Below are 17,889 nucleotides of genomic sequence, written 5' to 3'. Positions count from 1 at the left end.
TGCAGGGGCGAGTCCATGACGCACGGGCGACGATCTCCCGGATGCGGGCCAGGCGGACTAGTGATGTTACTAAACTGACTAGTAACGCGGGCACATGCGTTTCCTCCCTCTTTCCCCTCCCCCCTCATCCGCCGCTTGCCTGTCTGTCTGCCGAATCACTCCGTTACCTTTACTCTTCGATCGATCGTTGGATATTGCTGGTTCTCTGGATTAGATCGCTTGCAGCTGGTTTGTCACTCACTCTCTTACTCCCCGCTAGTTCCCTGCCATCTTTTAGCCCCGATACAACGGCCAAGTGGTGATACCTTATCGGCTGCCTGTAGCTGCTTTCTAACCCACGCGCGCATCGCAAGCAGGCTGCCTATCTTGTGCGAGATCTCGACGAACTATCGACTGGCTGAAAGGCTTAGGACCACGTGAATGTCTTACGGCCTCAACATGGCTGCCCCATCAGGCATGCATCATAATCTGGCCGACGCAGGACCGAAGCTCGTCAATCGACTGCGGGACAGCAAATCACCTTACGTCCGTCGAATCCCCGCAAATCGAACCCCGTCTGTTCTCACTGACGTATTAATAGGTGCGGGCGCATATGAACAATCCAGTAGCATGGCAGCTGTGGGACACAGAAGCCATCGAGTTGGCCAGACGCCATAATCGGCTGATCTTCCTGAGCATCGGGTATTCGGCATGTCATTGTAAGCCTGCCTTTCCCCTTGATACTTGGTCGCATTGATTCTCGGAATTAATTACCGGCATTAGGGTGCCATGTTATGGAAAAGGAGTCTTTCATGTCCCACGAAGTGGCTTCAGTGCTGAACGAGTCGTTCATCCCAATCAAGGTGGACAGAGAGGAGCGACCCGATGTCGACGATGTCTACATGAATTATGTCCAGGCAACCACCGGATCGGGCGGCTGGCCCTTGAATGTTTTTCTTACTCCAGATCTTGAACCTGTTTTTGGCGGGACTTACTGGCCCGGCCCCAACTCCTCCAGCCTGACAGGAAACGAGACGATCGGATTTGTCGAAATCCTCGAAAAGCTCCGGGATGTCTGGCAGACACAACAGCAGAGGTGTCTCGAGAGTGCGAAGGAAATTACCAAACAGCTTCGCGAATTCGCCGAGGAGGGCACACATTCTTACCAAGGCGATCGGCAAGCGGATGAAGACCTGGACATTGAGCTTCTGGAGGAGGCCTATCAGCATTTCGTTTCGCGATACGATCCTGTACATGGAGGATTTTCTACGGCTCCTAAATTCCCCACACCCTCCAATTTGGCCTTTTTGCTGCGCCTGGGGATCTATCCAACTGCGGTGTCGGACATTGTCGGGAAGGACGAGTGTGAGCGGGCGACCTCCATGGCAGTCAATACGCTTATTAGCATGGCGCGTGGAGGAATTCGAGACCATATCGGGCACGGTTTTGCGCGGTACAGTGTCACTCCAAACTGGGGATTACCTCACTTCGAGAAGATGCTGTACGACCAAGCACAGCTTTTGGACGTCTTCGTAGACGCATTCAAGATCACTCATAATCCTGAGTTACTTGGGGCTGTGTACGACCTGGTCAGCTATCTCACATCGGCTCCGATCCAGTCACCAGCAGGCGCTTTCCACTCCTCAGAAGATGCAGACAGTCTCCCGACGCCCAATGACACCGAGAAGCGTGAAGGCGCATTCTATGTATGGACGTTGAAAGAGCTGACTCAGGTACTTGGTCAGCGAGATGCTGGGGTCTGTGCTCGTCACTGGGGTGTTCTGCCGGATGGCAACATCCCGCCCGAGAACGACCCACATGATGAATTTATGAACCAGAACGTGCTATCGGTCAAAGTGACGCCTAGCAAATTGGCCAAAGAATTTGGTCTCGGAGAAGACGAGGTGGTCAGGATTATCAAGTCTGCAAAGCAGAAGCTGTGCGACTACAGGGAGAGGACTCGCGTACGTCCGGACTTGGACGACAAGGTCATTGTTGCCTGGAATGGACTTGCCATCGGGGCACTCGCCAAGTGCAGTGCACTATTCGAAGAAATTGAAAATACGAAGGCAGCACAGTGTAGGGAGGCGGCAGCCAAGGCAATCAACTTCATCAAGGAAAACTTGTTTGACAAGTCAACGGGACAGCTATGGCGCATCTACCGCGACGGGGCTCGGGGGACTACCCCTGGCTTCGCTGATGATTATGCGTACTTGGTAAGTGGACTGTTGGATATGTACGAGGCGACTTTCGACGACAGCTTTTTGCAATTCGCCGACCAGCTGCAGAGTGAGTGCCTAGTAAATGTTGAAAATAACCTGGCTTGCTAACACATCAATAAGACTATCTTAACGACAACTTCCTCGCACACGTTGGCTCCACACCCGCAGGTTACTATAGCACCCCCTCAACCATGACCCCAGGCACTCCCGGTCCTCTCCTACGCTTGAAAACCGGGACCGAGTCAGCCACCCCATCCATCAACGGCGTCATTGCGCGCAATCTGCTGCGCCTCGCGAGCCTCTTTGAGGAGGAGGGGTATCGTACCCTAGCCCGCCAGACCTGCCGCTCGTTCTCAGTGGAGATTCTGCAGCACCCATTCCTTTTCGTAGGACTCCTAGACGCCATCGTCGGCTTGGAGACGGGAACGCGGAACATCACGGGTGTATTCAGCACAGCAGCCATACCACCAGGACCAAGCAGCAGCAGCACACAACAAGCATCATCTAACGACACCACCACCACCAGCAAAGCTGACGAACCGATTGCCGCCCGTGATCTCCTGGTAAAGAAGCTCCGCGCCGAGGCCGGCCCAACACTATCGACGGCTACCACGACCGTCTCGCTTGTGGATATCAGACCCTCTCATCTGGGAGATTTTGTAGGAAACCAGTCTTTCTGGCTGCGGACGCGCAACCCCCTGTACAAAGAGTTGCGGCCGACCCACCCGGCGAAGAATCATCTCATGGTCTGCGAGACGGGCCGCTGCACGATAGTAGATCTCTGACCCCTAGTCTCTTTCTCTCGATTGAACAAAGGATAAATGACCAAAGGAATATCTTTTTCTTCTCTTGCATCTGGTTTTTTTTTCCGCCTGGGAAGGTCAAGCTTGCATTTTTACCACATAGCTGCAAGATAAGGTTGTTCATTCCGTGGAATCAAGGTGTTCGTGTTGGTAATTCAGTCTGGTCTATGTCGTTAGCGCTGTTCAAGCCCGTTCCTGTTCCTGTTCCTGCCAAGAGATAGTTCTCCTTCTAATCAATCAAAGCACCAGCTCAACACCCAGCCAGCCCGGTCAGGTCACCGCTCATCCCTTGGTACAAATTAGGAGGTCATTTGTATCAAACGCGAAGAATCCACTTTCAAAAATGCTCAAGCCAATGGGAATCTTTCCGGGGCGCCCGCGGCGAACGCGACGTGGGGTGCTTCGGAGGCGAGGCGAGGGGAGAGGATGGGATCTAATCTGATCTGATCTGATCAACGATGATGCCTGAGGTACACATGTATCTGTGTCGGCTGGATGGGTTGCTTGGTAATCTAGGCTAGAGGTCGATCTAAATCCTGGGCCATACGAGAGGGCTGCGTGTTCTTGATTCATAGTAGGGATTGACTCCTCTTTCCTAAATACCCTCGCTTCCATGTATCATAAAATCATGTGTTTAGCAGACCTCACGCTATTCGCTATGTACAACTCCAAGCACTGAACAATAAAATAAAAACCCGGGACAACAAGTCGAGCCCTTGGAGGCTATAAAACAACAATCCTCCATATGTAGCCACTGCGATCCACAAAATGCTTATCAAAGTCACATCAAGTCTCATAACACAAAGCCTGCAGTGTGCTAGTCATCTAGCAGAATCACAGCAAAGCGGTATTCATATATTACATAACAACATCAGTCATTGCAGAGGATCTTATCATCGAATCCGAGGTCAAATTCCACTCGCGAGAGCAGATTTCAAAGTCGTCTGGATAGCATTTGTCAATGCGAAGAAGGATCTCACATGACCACGCAATCCTTATTCCGGTCTTTGGGGCGCTCTGCAGACCCTGCTGAGATGGAGTTCCCATAGGATCGTCTTCCGGCCGTGGTTCGTGGGTAAGGCGTTTCCGTAGAGTTAACGGCGCTGCGTTGAGGCGACGGATAGATCGGACTACTGGCGGCCTGCTCGTAAGAAGGTGGCGGGACCTCATCGTCGTGCACAGGACGATGAGTTGTAAAGCGTGTCTGCGAGCGTCGTCCTGAGCCCTGACTTTGTCGCGACGGCTGGTTTCGCGCAGCTGCCGCGTACGTGCCTCCGCTGCCAGTGCTGCTGACGTTAACACCACTGGATGAACGATTGTGAGCATAGGCTGATTCGCGTGATACACCAGTGGAGGCATTGGACATGGAGGCGCGATGGGTCGGATTTCTGTCATTGCTGGCAGTGCTTTCTCGCTGTTCCTCTTCCTGGTACTGCAGGGACAGAGCGTAAGCGTAGTCAGCGTCCGCCTGCTCCTGAGGAGTGAGATTGGCACTTTGCCGTTCCGCAGGCGCTGGTAGAGAGTCTCTTGGATTGCTTGAGGTTCGTGGACCGGAGGGATCAGACGCCCTAGGAGCATCATGGCTGACAGGGCGGAAGTCTCCGGCGTAGTAACTGGTGTTTGATCCATTTACGTCAACAAGGCTCTCCCACACAACTTCCGCATGAGAGGCATAGCCAGCGTCGGTGACTAGTGTGAATAACCGATTGAGCTGTGGGTGTTTGTAGAGCGTTGTGAAATGGTCATTGCGGAAAAGAATGGACAGTGACCCCGGCTGCAACTTTGCCAGCAATTGATCGAGGCCAAAGGGACTCAACTGAGTTGCATTTTTCACATCGGTAAAGCCATGGATGGTGTGTATATCTTGCATAGTTTGTTCCTCCTGAGGCGTAAGCGAGCCCCCTTGGATGACCCGATCTTCGAGCTCCTGCATACGAAAGGGAAGAAGCTGGATATCCTCGTAAAACTGCGCTACCCGGTCCAATGCTGCATGGTCTTCCGTAGATGGAGCGGCTACCCAGCCATGAACCAATGGTACGCCGAATGTACTATACAACCGGATAACATCGGTCTGAAGAAAAGTGCCAAGGCTATCTTCGGACTCCTGCGCGCGTTGTGAGAATGGGCTAAATAGGGGAAAGGGACAGCCTTCATACCAATGTGAGTCGTGGATTGACATTCATGCCGGTATGTAGCATAGTCAAAAAGCGACTGAGAGCCTCGATGTCCGGAAGCTCATCGTTCGGGCCCAAGCATGTCGTAAGCTCGTCAAACAATGCTTCTATCAACAACCCTAGAGAGATCTGCTCCCTAGTCTGTAAGGCCCGTACAATGGGTGGCTGGACTTCTTGCCCTGCTGCACGTAGAACAAGGGCGTTCACTAGTGCTAAGAGAGGACATGGACCATTTTTATTCTGTATGAGAACTGGTGAGTCGCAGGAAATGCCTGTCCTGTTCGTCCAATGAACATGCCGAATAGAATAGGTCTCGGATCTTTGCTCCTGCTGGCGCTGCATTTCAGTTTCAGTTAATGGAGCCGTTAGTGGTGACTGAGCATGGGCCTCTGCGGTTGGCTCGGATGTCGTTTTCGGTCGTTCCGGTAAAGGTGGTCCTGAAAGACGCTTTTGTGGCTGAGACATATTGGGAGATGAGTTCATGATTCCATATTCCGTGGGACCTAATCGACTGGATTCTCCAATCTGCGAAGGAGGAGCATCGTTCAAGTCGATAAGAACATGAGATGAGCCCGTAGCATTGGTATCTAAAGATGCCGGGGTACTTATGCTCCTATCTGGCGAAAGTCTGCCTGGCTCATGCAAATGCTGAGCAGGCTCGACTTGCGAATGTGGCGTGGGTTGCGTGGCAGTGTTAGTATGTTCGTCAGCCCACGGGGACGCCTCGTCAGGCTGTTCCAAGAGCGACAAGCGTGCGGTCATCGGGATATAGCCTTCGTCTACGCGAAAACGCCGTTAGAGCTGAAGCCACGGACAGAGCGCTCTAGGTAGACCTACCTTGACCTAAGCGGACACTTGCCCCGTCCTGGGAGATCGATGATGTTTCACCATATGAAGCACGGGACTGGGGATCTTCCCACGGGTTCGCCCCGGAAGGCATTCTTGGCTTGAGGAATGGGTTATTGGACTGCAGCGGCATAGAAGAATGCTGGCCCGAGTGCGGATCCCATTCAGAGCCATTCCCAGCATTTTGATGTTGTGGTTGCTGCCACTCGTTTGTATGGGGCCTTCCATGAGCTCCGGGAGTCAAGACTGTCGGTACACGGGCGACCCTACTATTTCCTGTTGCCTGCGCACCATTCACAGCGGGCACGGTTGGCGCAGGTTGCGCTAGACCGGAGGACTCATGCGAGCCAAGGTTGAACCTCTCCACGAGCTCGTCCGCCCATGCATTCGTGGCATCACCGGGAGAGGCCCTGGTTGGAGACTTCTGCGCCTGTTCTAGAGGCATCAGGTCAAATGCCGGTGAAGTGTTGAGGTCGGGATAGAAGATGGAGTCGGGGGAAGCGGCCCGCTGAGGTTGGGGGGTGCTTTGAGCCCTTCGAGGGCGGGTAAGACGCTTTGGGGACGACGACGACAATGACTTGGAGGTTGGTGAGGATTTGGACGACAGATGGCGAGGGTCTGCAGAATCGTAGGCTTGGCCGAGACTTTGGAGACGTGGCGGAGCTCGTTTTCGCAGGACCATGAAGGCGGGTTCTTGCCGTCCAGATCTTTGGGGGGGTGGGGGGACCAACCGAGCTCACGGGCGTCAATCGATGAAACGTTGGACAAGCTTGGGGGCCAATAGGATTACAGGCAGAATGAGTATGGGCAGAAGTGAGAGGCCAGTGAACTTTAGTTGAGTTGGTGACAAAGAAACGACAGGTGCAGTCAGACACCTTCGATGCATGAATGAATGGATAGATGGATGATGGAAGGGGAAATGCCGACAGGCGTGTGGTTGGAAGCCACCGGGGGATGTATACGTAACGGGGGGCAGTAGCTCCAAGCCTCGTCACTGGCGTAGTAAACACTTCAGTCGACGACCATAATCCTGCGCATTTGGCCAGGGATATGACAGAGAAGGATGCAATTGAAATGCGTAAACTTGGAAGCAGCAGCTGACAGGGATAGCAGCTGAGAATGAGTCGAACGAGGGTCACAGGCACCCGAATTCCCATAGATGAATAGAAGGGTTAACTTACAGTCGACCTCGGATGGCTGTCAATTGGCGGTGGAGATTCCAAGTACTCCAACACATACAGCCAATTACGGCAAGGGTCAGCAATTCAGCAATTCGGCTGCCTGGATCTCCTGTGCTGTCCCGGCAACGTGTATTGTATGGTAAAGTGATAAGTAAACCCTGACACAATCTCCACCTGAAGCACAGCCACTGTACCCACTGCGAAGCCACTTATCACGAGCCACTCGATGACGTCTTGGGCTGCTACGCCGGCAGGCGGAAAAACCACATTTCCCGCCCGCAGCACAGCGCTTACATAACTCCTGCATTATCACAAGCTCGTGGGGGGTCCGTGCGTTATCGCAGAAAAAAAGTGAAATGAACCCCCCAGATCAAGTAGGCTTATCAGCTAACTTAGAAGTCTAGCATTGCGACATAATTTATCTCCTCATTTGCGTGCTCGATGCGGAACGGTTGGATTTAGAATTTGATGAATTGAGAAAGCTTCCTCCCCCCCTCTTCCCTGCGTCGCCCAGCATGCATTCTTACGTGCGACCGAATCAGTTCGTCGCCTTCAAGCTCCCGTCCGATCAGACGAGGATCCAAAAGATTGTCCCTAATACGTATGCGCGCGCGCCTCGCCTCCGACCGAGCAAATGGGCTCAATCCTCCGTTCTTACACTCTTAGCTGACCGAGAGACACCTCTGTAGCCAAGTATTCCTGGGCAAATATGGAACGTTCCCCGCCAACCAAATCATCGGTCGTCCCTTCTACCTCACCTTCGACATCCACGAAACCCCGGGCGAGCCCGATAGCACCCACCTACGCATTGTCTCGGCGGCCGAGCTGCATGCGGAACACCTTATCGCCGAAGGCGAAGGCGACGGCGACGACCAAGAGCCCAGCGATGAGGCATCGACGATGCGCACCAACCGCGACACGATCGACGATCGCTCGACGCAGAAGCTGACCATCGAGGAGATCGAGGCCCTGAAGAAGGAGAGCACGGGGGCCGGCAAGGAGATTATCGCTAAGCTCCTGGAGTCACATTCGGCGATCGATCAGAAGACGGCATTCTCGCTGGCGAAATACAAGCTGCGCAAGGAGCGGAAGTACATGAAGCGGTTCACGATCATCCCCTTGGATGTTAGCTATTTGACGAACTATATGCTGCAGGACAAGGAGGCGGCGAGAACGCTGGAGATGCGCGACGAGGCGCTCGGTCTGCTGGGGTGTTGGGGCAACGTGCACCAGGGAGGCAGCACCTCCTTCGACATGGAGACCGTTTTGTCGAATCCGAATGGGCGGTACCTGGTCGTGGATGATACCGGTGGCTTGGTGGTCGCTGCTATGGCGGAGAGGATGGGGGTCCTCTACCCGCATGATGGAGACTTCGATAACGAGCAGCAGGACGCGCATCAGAAAGTGCCTGCAACCGCCGGCGCTCAGGCAGAGCACGAGGAGGAGGCACAACCGACCGAGGGTGGTGCCCCGTCACGTCGGAATCGTCGCCCGCAGATGTCTGCGCAAGGCAACACCATCACCTTGCTCCATGCGAACAAGCAACCCAACATCAGTCTCCTGAAATACTTCGGTTACGAGGCCGACGACCCGAGCGACTCTCACCCTCTCTACACGAACTTCAAGACTGTCTCCTTCATGCAGCTTCTGGACCCCAACGCAGACAGCATCTACGCTCAGGAACCCACGGAGATCTCCGCCGAGGAGCTTTCCACATTCAAGTCGAGCAAGCGCAGTGCTTACCACCGCAAGCGTGGTCGGTGGTTGCGGGTACGACGAACCGTCGACGAGGCTCGGGCTGGTGGTTTCGATGGCTTGGTGATCGCAACCCTGATGGACCCGAGCAGCGTGCTGAAGTACACGATCCCACTATTGGCCGGCTCGGCCCCGGTCGCCATATACTCGCCCAACATTGAGCCCCTGACAGAGGTAATGGATTTGTACTCAACCGCAAGAAAGACCGCTTTTATCAACCGAAGGCGCGAGTTGGTGGAGCAGAAGGCCGCATCAGATGATTCGGTCGATGTGAAATCCGAGCTCGAGGAGGAATTCCCTCTCGACCCGACCCTGCTACTGGCACCTACCTTGGAGACGTCGAGAGTTCGGGTGTGGCAGGTCCTGCCAGGGCGCTCACATCCCCTGATGTCCAGTCGGGGTGGTGCGGACGGCTTCATTTTCCACGGAATTAAAGTTGTTCCCACGCAAGAACACATTGAGGCAGCAGGTAACCCCAGCCGCAAGAAGAGAAAGATCGCTCGGTCAGATGAGACCCCGGCAGACAGTGGCGAGGGTGTTGATGTGGAGATGACTGTGTAAACTGTGCTGGATTGCCAATTTTCTTGTCGAACGTGTAACATAGACTCTCTACAAATTACCAAGTCGGAAAGGGTTCAATCCTTATATGGAATCTCATGATGTTAATGTCAACTTCCGAGCAATAACTCGGAAAATCCTGTTACGGATCTGCATGACATAAACCACTTGGTCCCGCCTCCCCTGCTGCAAGCTTAGACCAAGGCCTGGTTAGGCGTTACCTGGTCACCTCGTCACCATAGCGAACCACGTTGATTTTCGCTTTCACAACGCTCATATTCAAATATACATAGAGTAAAGTGACAATACCTCGGCCGCCGTCCTTATGGGTTCGTCACACGCTGACTGGATGGGCGCAAAATCAAAGCAATAAAACGTCTATCTTAGAAGCTCTTTCCCATGAACTTTCTCTTGGTGAAGCTGAGCCACCACTATAGATGACTATATCAGCCAGTGTCCTCCTCCCCCACTAGCAGGGTTCAGGAAACATACCTTCGAGGGACCGACACCGCCGGGGTATAATCTAGCGTGCAGGCGGATAGCGATCTCCTGTCGCACCTGAGACAGATAACTAGCAGACCAACCACGTCAGCAAAATCCAAGCCAGAAACTAACGCCTTGGAGTGATAAGAGAGAGACATACGATCTGAGCGTTTCGGCATCCTGACGGTCGCGAGGGGGCTCGAAAGCCTGGTTCAGAGGGAAGGCCACGTCACCGGGGATAGCAAAGTGATCGAGCGCAACATTGATCAGAGCCTAGAATGTGCCACTTGCCGTCAGCAAGTCTTTCTCCCTCTAGCCATACAACAAAGAGCAATATGGGGAAAATGGGAGAAGCTCCCTGACCTTCTCCGCATCGCGAGCAGCCATCGTCGGCTTCACCTTGCCCAAGCACTCGGTGATGAACAACGTTCCATAGATGAGCATACGGTCGGCGGGGCCGTTGATCTCGAAGTTGCGGAACAGAACATTGGCCCGGAAGAGCGACAGGATCTCGTCGACACAGTCGTAGGACTCGCTGTCGGCGGGCACTTCGGTATCGGCGTTAGGCGGGAGCGGAGGGAGGGTGTATGCGGGGCCGCGAGTGCGGGTGCGGAGGGGGAGGACGGGGAAATTGCCTGTAGATCAGAAGGTGAAGTCGATGGGAGTTAGTTTATGTTGGTTGGCTTTGCTGCTGCTTTCTTTGGGGGTTTCCGTGAAATGCGCAGGGGAGAGGGGAGCGCATTCCGCCATACCTATTACGGGGACATCCCGGTCCTCGAGGAAGATGGAGTGGTAGGCCTAGACCAGTGTCAGGGGGGGAAGTGGAATGAAAATGATCATCAGCACGAGTCTCGCAAAGCTTACAGGCATGATGTGATAGTAGCGAAAGAGCAATGGGTCCCCTTAGAGCCTGTCTAATGAGGGCTGGCTGTTGATGGATCAGGAGAATAGGCAGTGGGGGGGTGAGTGAGGGGAGGGGGGAGAAGTGCTGATAGAAGGCGGTGCTGCCAGACCGGCGGGCGGGAAGGAGGTTCCTCATCGCATGTCATCACCCGCTGGCCGCCCTCAGGAGCTCCTCCTCCGCCTTGGGATTTTCCGGCCCCGAACCTCTTTACGCGCTGCGGGATTTCGACGCGTCTGGCCTTCCCCTTGTGTTTTGCTTCGGGCTTTACTCTGAGTTTCCATTTCAATTCTAGCAATCATCACTCAGCAACTCACAATTCCGATATTCGCAATGTCCGATTACGAGGATGATATGGACGTGGACGCTCCGTCCAAGAACGCGATCCAGTTCAGCTCCGATAACACCAATTCTAAATCCAAAAGACCCGCGGCAGATCTACCAATTGAGGCTCAAGACAACCTTCCCTGGTCCGTCGACCATGTTTCCGGTCTACTATAGTGCTTCTGCTCACTAATTTGCTCCCAGGGTCGAAAAATACCGACCGAATACCCTCGACGATGTCTCTGGACACCAGGATATTCTAGCCACGATCAACAAATTCGTCGAAGCCAATGTATGCAATAATAAATCCGCACATCTTCACCAGACACTCACCAAGCTTTAGCGTCTCCCCCATCTCCTTCTCTATGGCCCTCCTGGCACGGGCAAAACATCCACTATCCTCGCGCTGGCCAGACGGATATATGGCAGCAAGAACATGCGACAGATGGTCTTAGAGCTGAATGCCAGTGATGACCGTGGTATTGATGTGGTCCGTGAGCAGATCAAGACGTTTGCCAGTATGTCCACCCACCAACCACTACAGCATGGCGCTCCCAACTTACCCTACGTTTGTTAGGCACCAAGCAGATTTTCTCCATGGCACCCGCAGCTGCCTCCGGAGGCTCCTCGCTCGCCTCTTTCAAACTCATTATTCTCGATGAAGCCGATGCCATGACGGCAACCGCACAGATGGCACTTCGCCGTATTATGGAGCGGTACACCGCCAACACGCGATTCTGCATCATTGCCAACTATACGCACAAACTTTCCCCGGCTCTTCTTTCACGTTGTACCCGATTCCGATTCAGTCCATTAAAAGAGCGAGACATCCGAGTCTTGGTGGATCAGGTGATTGAGAAGGAGCAGATCAAGATTCAGCCCGAAGCGGTAGACAGCCTGGTCACGCTGAGCAAGGGTGACATGCGACGTGCCTTGAATGTCCTTCAAGCTTGCCATGCGAGCAGTACGTCTAGGCACCGATGACAGTCCCGGGGATTTTCCTTCGTACTGACCTTGTTAGGTATACCCCTTCCCATGAAGGACGCCCCTCAGGACCAGCCCCGTCCGGAGCCAGAGACGATTACGAATGAAACGATTTACGACTGCATTGCCGCGCCCCATCCCGCTGATATCGAAGAGATCATGCGAACACTTCTTAACACGAGTGATATTACCTCATGTCTCAACACGATCAATACGATTAAGACCAATAAGGGTTTGGCTCTGGCGGATATCTTGTCTGCGTTGGGCGACCAGCTGCAACGGGTAGAAGTCCCCGCACAAACCAGGATTACCTGGCTGGAAGGGCTGGCGGAGATAGAATGGAGGCTAGCGGGAGGAGGTTCTGAGACAATGCAGACAGGCGGACTGGTGGGTGTTGTACGAAATGGCTGTGAGCTGATGGACCGGTAGTCAGTCGTCCAGCACCAGCACCGGCACCAGCACCAGCACCACCATAAGAAGAATCCACGATGATCAAATCATTCTATACCACATAAGTCAATTGATCAGAAGAATTCTACAGGACTGTTGCTTTAATATGAGAATTACCTAACGGGCCAATAGCGCCCTGCTGACGATAAGGCGATTGACAAAATAGGTTAATGAGCGGAGTGGGGGGGGAGACTCGCCATTGAGAGGAAACTTGCACTGCAGGGCTGGCCACTTTTAATCCTTTCAGGGTCTGACTCAGGGTTGGGACCCCGCAGCTGGGGTAGTCTACTCAGTAGGTACTAGGTACCTATCTTGCGCGCACATTCAACGGTACTCAGACTGAGAATAACGAAGAGAGGAAGAAACAAAAAAAAAAGAAAGAAAGAAAGAAAGAAAGGCAATTGTGTCAGTCAATGTCGATAAGAAAACACGGGATGGAAGCCAAGCCCGCAAGCGGGGAACAGGCAGGCCAGTGGATGATTTCAACATTGGCATCAGATAAGCTCTGCTGGAATGGTTCAATGGCTTCTTTTTCACATTTCCGCGGAACAATATGAGCATTAATATCTGCAGGATGGCAGTTCCGGGGAGTCGTTTCTCCTATCGGCTGCAATTTGCAATTGCAATTGCACCCTAAGACAGGAAAGCAAATTGGCCAACCAATCCCGAGTTACCTGCCAAGTAGTACCTAGTCAGTCATGTCGTCTAGGACCCTTTCGATCTGTCGGGCTTGGCTCCTGTTCCTTGGGAGATTTTCCCCCCTGCGGACCCCGCCGTGGTCGAGGCGAATCAATCTCATGATAAAGTCCTGCTCCGCGGCAGACGCCGGGCTGGCTGGTCCGTCAGCCGTGGTTCTTTTCTTTTATAGACTGGTCTGGCTGCTACCTTCCCCTCATTCTACTCTCCTCCTCTACTCCTCCTCTCCCATTCACCTTCACAGAGTAAGAGACCTCGTGGCAGTCAAGTTTCATCATGCGGTCCTCTACCCAGCAGTCCAGTTTCATGCTTGCCTTGCTGGCCATGCCGTTGGCCCTGCCAGTATCTGCAGAGAGAATCCTCGGGGCTTATATCTTCGCTCGCCATGGAGATCGTACCGCTAAGGTGTTGAAGAACACGCAGCTGACCGATCTGGGCTACAGCGAAGTCTATCAGACAGGCAGCTACTGGCGCAGCCGGTACCTTGACTCGAACTCGTCTCTTCAGATCCAAGGGATCAACGAGAATATCGTCAAGTTGAGCCAGATCAGTGTCTCGTCACCCTCCGACGATGTGCTTCAGAACTCGGCCACGGGCTTTCTCCAGGGTGTCTACCCCCCTGTCGGCTCGTCGGCGAACCAGACCCTGGCTAATGGCAGCACTGTCGACTCTCCGCTGAACGGATATCAGCTGATTCCCATCTCTCTCACCGAGACTAATTCGAACAGTGAGGATACGGCCTGGCTGCAGAGCTCAACTGAGTGCCAGAACGCCGAGATCAGCAGCAACAACTACTATTCCTCGGCACTTTACAATTCGCTACACTCCTCCACCCAGGACTTCTACCAGTCCCTGTCCTCTTTGCTGAATGGAACCTTCTCCGACTCCCAGATGAGCTTCAAGAACGCTTACACGATCTTCGACTACCTTAACGTTGGGTACATCCACAACACCACCAATGTCCCCACTGAGGAACAACTCCATCAGGCCCTTCTCCTTGCCAACATCGAGCAGTACAACTTGGCCTACAACTCCTCGGACACCATCCGCGCCATCGCAGGTGCAATCCTAGCCGGAGACGTGCTCACCGGTCTGAACGACACCATCTCCTCCAAGGGCAAATCCAAGCTGAACATCCAGTTCGGCTCCTACGGTACTTTCATGTCCTACTTTGGCCTTGCGCAGTTGCCCGCTGCGGACGTTGACTTCATGGGTATCCCTGACTACGCCTCCAGCATGGCATGGGAGCTGGTGACCAACTCGACGGACTCGTTCCCTTCGACCTCCGACATCAGCGTGCGCTTCGTGTTCCACAATGGAACCCTCTCATCCGGCTCGCCTACCGAGTACCCGCTCTATGGCAAGTCCAGCCCTACCATCTCCTGGTCGGAGTTCTCCGAGCTCTCGAGCAAGATCGCCGTCACCTCGACCAAGCAGTGGTGCAGTGTTTGCGGCAACACCGATGGAGATTGTGCGGCCTACTCGACTAGCTCGAACACCACCACCACTACTACTTCGTCGAAGTCGGAGAGCGACGGTGGGGTCTCGAGGCCCGTGGCGGGCGTCATTGGCGCGATGGTGACTCTAGCGGTGATCCTTGGTCTGGAAGCATTGTTGCTTCTGGCTGGTGGATTCCGCATCACCAAGAAGCGCGCTCCTGTCGATGCTGCAGCTGCCGCCGCTGATGCTGAGAAATAAGCCCATTTGTGGATCTAAATATCTAGATGCAGGATTTGCATTCTAATGAGGGACGATTTATGGTATGACAGTGGAATGGGTGATCTTCATGCAGCAATAATAGCATCCGCAGATAATGAACAATATCATGCAATATTGAAAGCCGATTTTCTACCTCAGGAAAACTTCCTCACTCATACCTTGAATACATGCACATGAGGCATAGAAATCCCAATCCCGCCTCTACATGTAGACCCCAGTCAGAGACTTCCGCAGCTCTGTCGAAAGTTGTCAGAGTCGGCTTTTGGCTGAATTAGCAGTCCTCGATCTGAAGCATGTGAAATGAGATCAAAATGAGCCATGACCACTGAGCCTTTGTAGGATCCATAGCAAAGTCAATTGATTTAAGTACCGAAGCACTAAAGAGCGGATTTATGAAGAGAAAGTTGGAGACAGTGGCAGTGGTTAGTTAGGGCGGAGTATAACTACTGCAATGGGAGGGAGCGTGACGTGACGTGACGTGACGTGACGCAGCCGAAAGTTTCCCGGGAAAGCTTCAGCTTCCGCTTCATCTTGACCTTCAATTCCTATCCCAGTCAACCTCTCCCTCCGCGGCTCAACCCACTTCCCACCTCACCGCGGGGTGCAGCAAGCCCACTCACAAACAACATCCTCACCTCCCTCACACACCTACGCTATCCAATCACCACCTCATACACGCAACTCGACCCGACTGCACCATCACCATTCCCATCTACGCCGGAAATCAATCAACCCTCTTTTCAAGCCCAGTCGCGCACCACCCACACCCACTCCTACTCACTCCTACTCACTTCTACTCACCCCCACCCCGCCACCAAAATGTCAACACACTACAACACCGAACCCCCCGCCACAGCCACAGCAACCCTGCACACAACCCTCGGCCCAATCCACCTCTCCCTCTTCGGCACGCAAACGCCCCTCACCACGCGGAACTTCCTCCAACACGTCGCCGACAACTACTACACGGGCACGATCTTCCACCGGATCGTGCCCGGGTTCGTCATCCAGGGCGGGGACCCCACGGGCACCGGCGCAGGCGGGACGTCCATCTACGAGGAGCCCGAATTCGAGACGGACCCGGACGCGCGCGACCCCACCGAGAAGATCGTGCTGCGCGATGAGCTGCACAGCCGGCTGCGGTTCAACCGGCGCGGGCTGGTGGGGATGGCCAAGAGCGAGGACGGGACGTACGGGAGCCAGTTCTTCATTACCTTGGCGAACACGGAGCGGGAGTTGAACGGGCAGTGTACGCTGTTTGGGCGCGTGGAGGGGGAAAGTATTTTCACCGTGCTCAAAATTGCGGAGGCGGAGGTGGTGGCCGGCACGGAGAGGCCCGTGTTTCCGGTCAAGGTGACGGGGTGTGAGGTCGGGGAGCTGGGGAAGTTTGCGGGGAAGGTGGTTTTGGGGCGGAGGGTTGCTGCTGCGCCGTCAGCAGCAGTGGCAGGAGGGGTGGAGAAGGATAAGGGGAAGGGCGCTACGAAGAAGAAAAATAAGAATCCGAAGAAGACGCTGTTGAGTTTCGCTGGAGGGGATGGGGATGATGACGAGGAAGAGGAGAAGGAGGAGGGAATTCCCGTGCGAGCGGCGAAACCGAAGTACAATGCTGCGCTGGTCACCGATGCAGGAGCAGGAGCAGCACCCTCGTCTACGAAGAAACCACAACCAGAAGAGGAATCACCACCCCTCCGCAACAAACGACCTCCTCCACCATCGAGCATACCATCACATCCGCAAACCACGCGCAAACCCAGCACCCCCGACCCATCCACCCAACTCCCCCTCCCAGACCCCGAATCCCCTTCCTCCTCCCCCGAACCCAACCCAGCACCACCAGCACCACCACCCAAACAAACCAAACTCGACCGCACGAATGCCGAAATCGAAGCCGTCATGGCCTCGATGCGCCGCAGCACCACCGCCACGATTCACGACCCTTCCACACACAAGAAATCCGCCCTGGAAGCCATGATCCCCTCCACCGCCATCCGGGGCCGCCGGCGCCCTGCCCCGGGCAGCAGCAGCAGCAGCATTGCCCCCGGAGCCAGCGGCGGCAGCACCAACGGAATAACAGGCTTCTCGAGCACCATCTCCGCCGACGCGCAAGCGCTAAAGATGTTCAATGCCTTCAAGGCCAAGCTTGAGAACGCCGCCTCCACCACCGCGCCCAAACACACACAAAGCAGCAACCCCAGGCCCCAAACCACCACCACAACAACAGCTGAAGAAGAAGAGGAGGAAGCCCAATTATGCGACCTGCACTTCATCGCGAACTGCCAATCATGCCAATCGTGGAACGAGACCGCCGACCACGAGAACGATGCCGATGCAGCCACCGGCGACACCGAGAATGATGGCGGGTGGCTGACGCACCAGCTGCGGTTCGGGAAGGACACGCTGGGCAAGGATCTGAATTGGAAGAAGGAGCACCCGGAGGACGTGGATTCGTTGATGGTGATCGACCCCCGCGAGAAGGAGAGGGAGATTGTGGCGTCGGGGTCGGGGTCGGGGTCTTCCGGGAAACGAAGAGGAGGGTTGGAGCGGGATCGGGAGCGGGAGCGGAAGCGTGGCCGCGTGGGCGATTTGGAGTGGGAGAGGGAGAGGGAGCGGAGGCGCTAACCCTACCTTGGGTTATCTTGGTTGTATGTACAGCACCGGATGTATGTAGGTTGGTGGTGGGTTGATTGAGTGCTGGACCTGTACGGATATTTGGTTATTCCTTCCTATCTGTATGTTTGGCATGAAACCTAGTAGGGAATCTATAATATATGGATCTACTATCTTGGGTTTCTCAAGGCAAGGGTAAACTAGATA

General features: G+C 54.3%; 7 protein-coding genes across 7 annotated transcripts; 5 read left to right on the top strand and 2 right to left on the bottom strand.

Annotated features, from left to right (window-relative positions):
- The first annotated feature begins 138 nt into the window (after window positions 1-138).
- BO72DRAFT_451371 (thioredoxin domain-containing protein) lies at window positions 139-3,332 on the top strand. The gene is made up of 4 exons (XM_040945468.1): window positions 139-525; window positions 581-698; window positions 763-2,268; window positions 2,322-3,332. Exons 1-4 carry the CDS (start codon window positions 439-441, stop codon window positions 2,984-2,986), a joined length of 2,376 nt encoding a protein of 791 aa, XP_040797848.1. The 5' UTR covers window positions 139-438; the 3' UTR covers window positions 2,987-3,332.
- Window positions 3,333-3,799: 467 nt separating this feature from the next.
- On the bottom strand, window positions 3,800-6,944 carry BO72DRAFT_226322 (uncharacterized protein). Its single transcript, XM_040939812.1, has 3 exons — window positions 6,016-6,944; window positions 5,161-5,957; window positions 3,800-5,108 (listed from the first exon to the last, which is right to left on the bottom strand). The coding sequence occupies exons 1-3, from the start codon at window positions 6,704-6,706 to the stop codon at window positions 3,981-3,983; spliced, it is 2,616 nt and encodes an 871-aa protein (XP_040797847.1). The 5' UTR covers window positions 6,707-6,944; the 3' UTR covers window positions 3,800-3,980.
- Window positions 6,945-7,571: 627 nt separating this feature from the next.
- On the top strand, window positions 7,572-9,759 carry trm6 (tRNA 1-methyladenosine methyltransferase subunit GCD10). Its single transcript, XM_040945467.1, has 2 exons — window positions 7,572-7,806; window positions 7,895-9,759. The coding sequence occupies exons 1-2, from the start codon at window positions 7,721-7,723 to the stop codon at window positions 9,519-9,521; spliced, it is 1,713 nt and encodes a 570-aa protein (XP_040797846.1). The 5' UTR covers window positions 7,572-7,720; the 3' UTR covers window positions 9,522-9,759.
- Window positions 9,622-10,950, bottom strand: BO72DRAFT_451367 (actin-related protein 2/3 complex subunit 3). Its single transcript, XM_040945466.1, has 6 exons — window positions 10,866-10,950; window positions 10,754-10,799; window positions 10,365-10,636; window positions 10,162-10,274; window positions 10,011-10,089; window positions 9,622-9,949 (listed from the first exon to the last, which is right to left on the bottom strand). Exons 1-6 carry the CDS (start codon window positions 10,869-10,871, stop codon window positions 9,902-9,904), a joined length of 564 nt encoding a protein of 187 aa, XP_040797845.1. The 5' UTR covers window positions 10,872-10,950; the 3' UTR covers window positions 9,622-9,901.
- A 160-nt stretch (window positions 10,951-11,110) lies between these two features.
- On the top strand, window positions 11,111-12,749 carry BO72DRAFT_488726 (replication factor C subunit 3). The gene is made up of 5 exons (XM_040948053.1): window positions 11,111-11,372; window positions 11,431-11,518; window positions 11,570-11,744; window positions 11,804-12,190; window positions 12,248-12,749. The coding sequence occupies exons 1-5, from the start codon at window positions 11,236-11,238 to the stop codon at window positions 12,637-12,639; spliced, it is 1,179 nt and encodes a 392-aa protein (XP_040797844.1). The 5' UTR covers window positions 11,111-11,235; the 3' UTR covers window positions 12,640-12,749.
- Window positions 12,750-13,275: 526 nt separating this feature from the next.
- On the top strand, window positions 13,276-15,363 carry BO72DRAFT_451365 (histidine acid phosphatase). The gene has a single exon (XM_040945465.1). It carries the CDS (start codon window positions 13,633-13,635, stop codon window positions 15,052-15,054), a length of 1,422 nt encoding a protein of 473 aa, XP_040797843.1. The 5' UTR covers window positions 13,276-13,632; the 3' UTR covers window positions 15,055-15,363.
- Window positions 15,364-15,633: 270 nt separating this feature from the next.
- On the top strand, window positions 15,634-17,860 carry cwc27 (putative peptidyl-prolyl cis-trans isomerase). The gene has a single exon (XM_040942469.1). It carries the CDS (start codon window positions 15,895-15,897, stop codon window positions 17,692-17,694), a length of 1,800 nt encoding a protein of 599 aa, XP_040797842.1. The 5' UTR covers window positions 15,634-15,894; the 3' UTR covers window positions 17,695-17,860.
- The last annotated feature ends 29 nt before the right edge of the window (window positions 17,861-17,889 follow it).

The sequence above is a fragment of the Aspergillus fijiensis genome, assembly GCF_003184825.1.
Source record: "Aspergillus fijiensis CBS 313.89 unplaced genomic scaffold BO72scaffold_55, whole genome shotgun sequence".
In the NCBI taxonomy this organism is placed as follows: Eukaryota; Fungi; Ascomycota; class Eurotiomycetes; order Eurotiales; family Aspergillaceae; genus Aspergillus; species Aspergillus fijiensis.
Note: the sequence above shows the minus strand (reverse complement) of the source record. Positions and strands in the feature narration are given on the sequence as shown.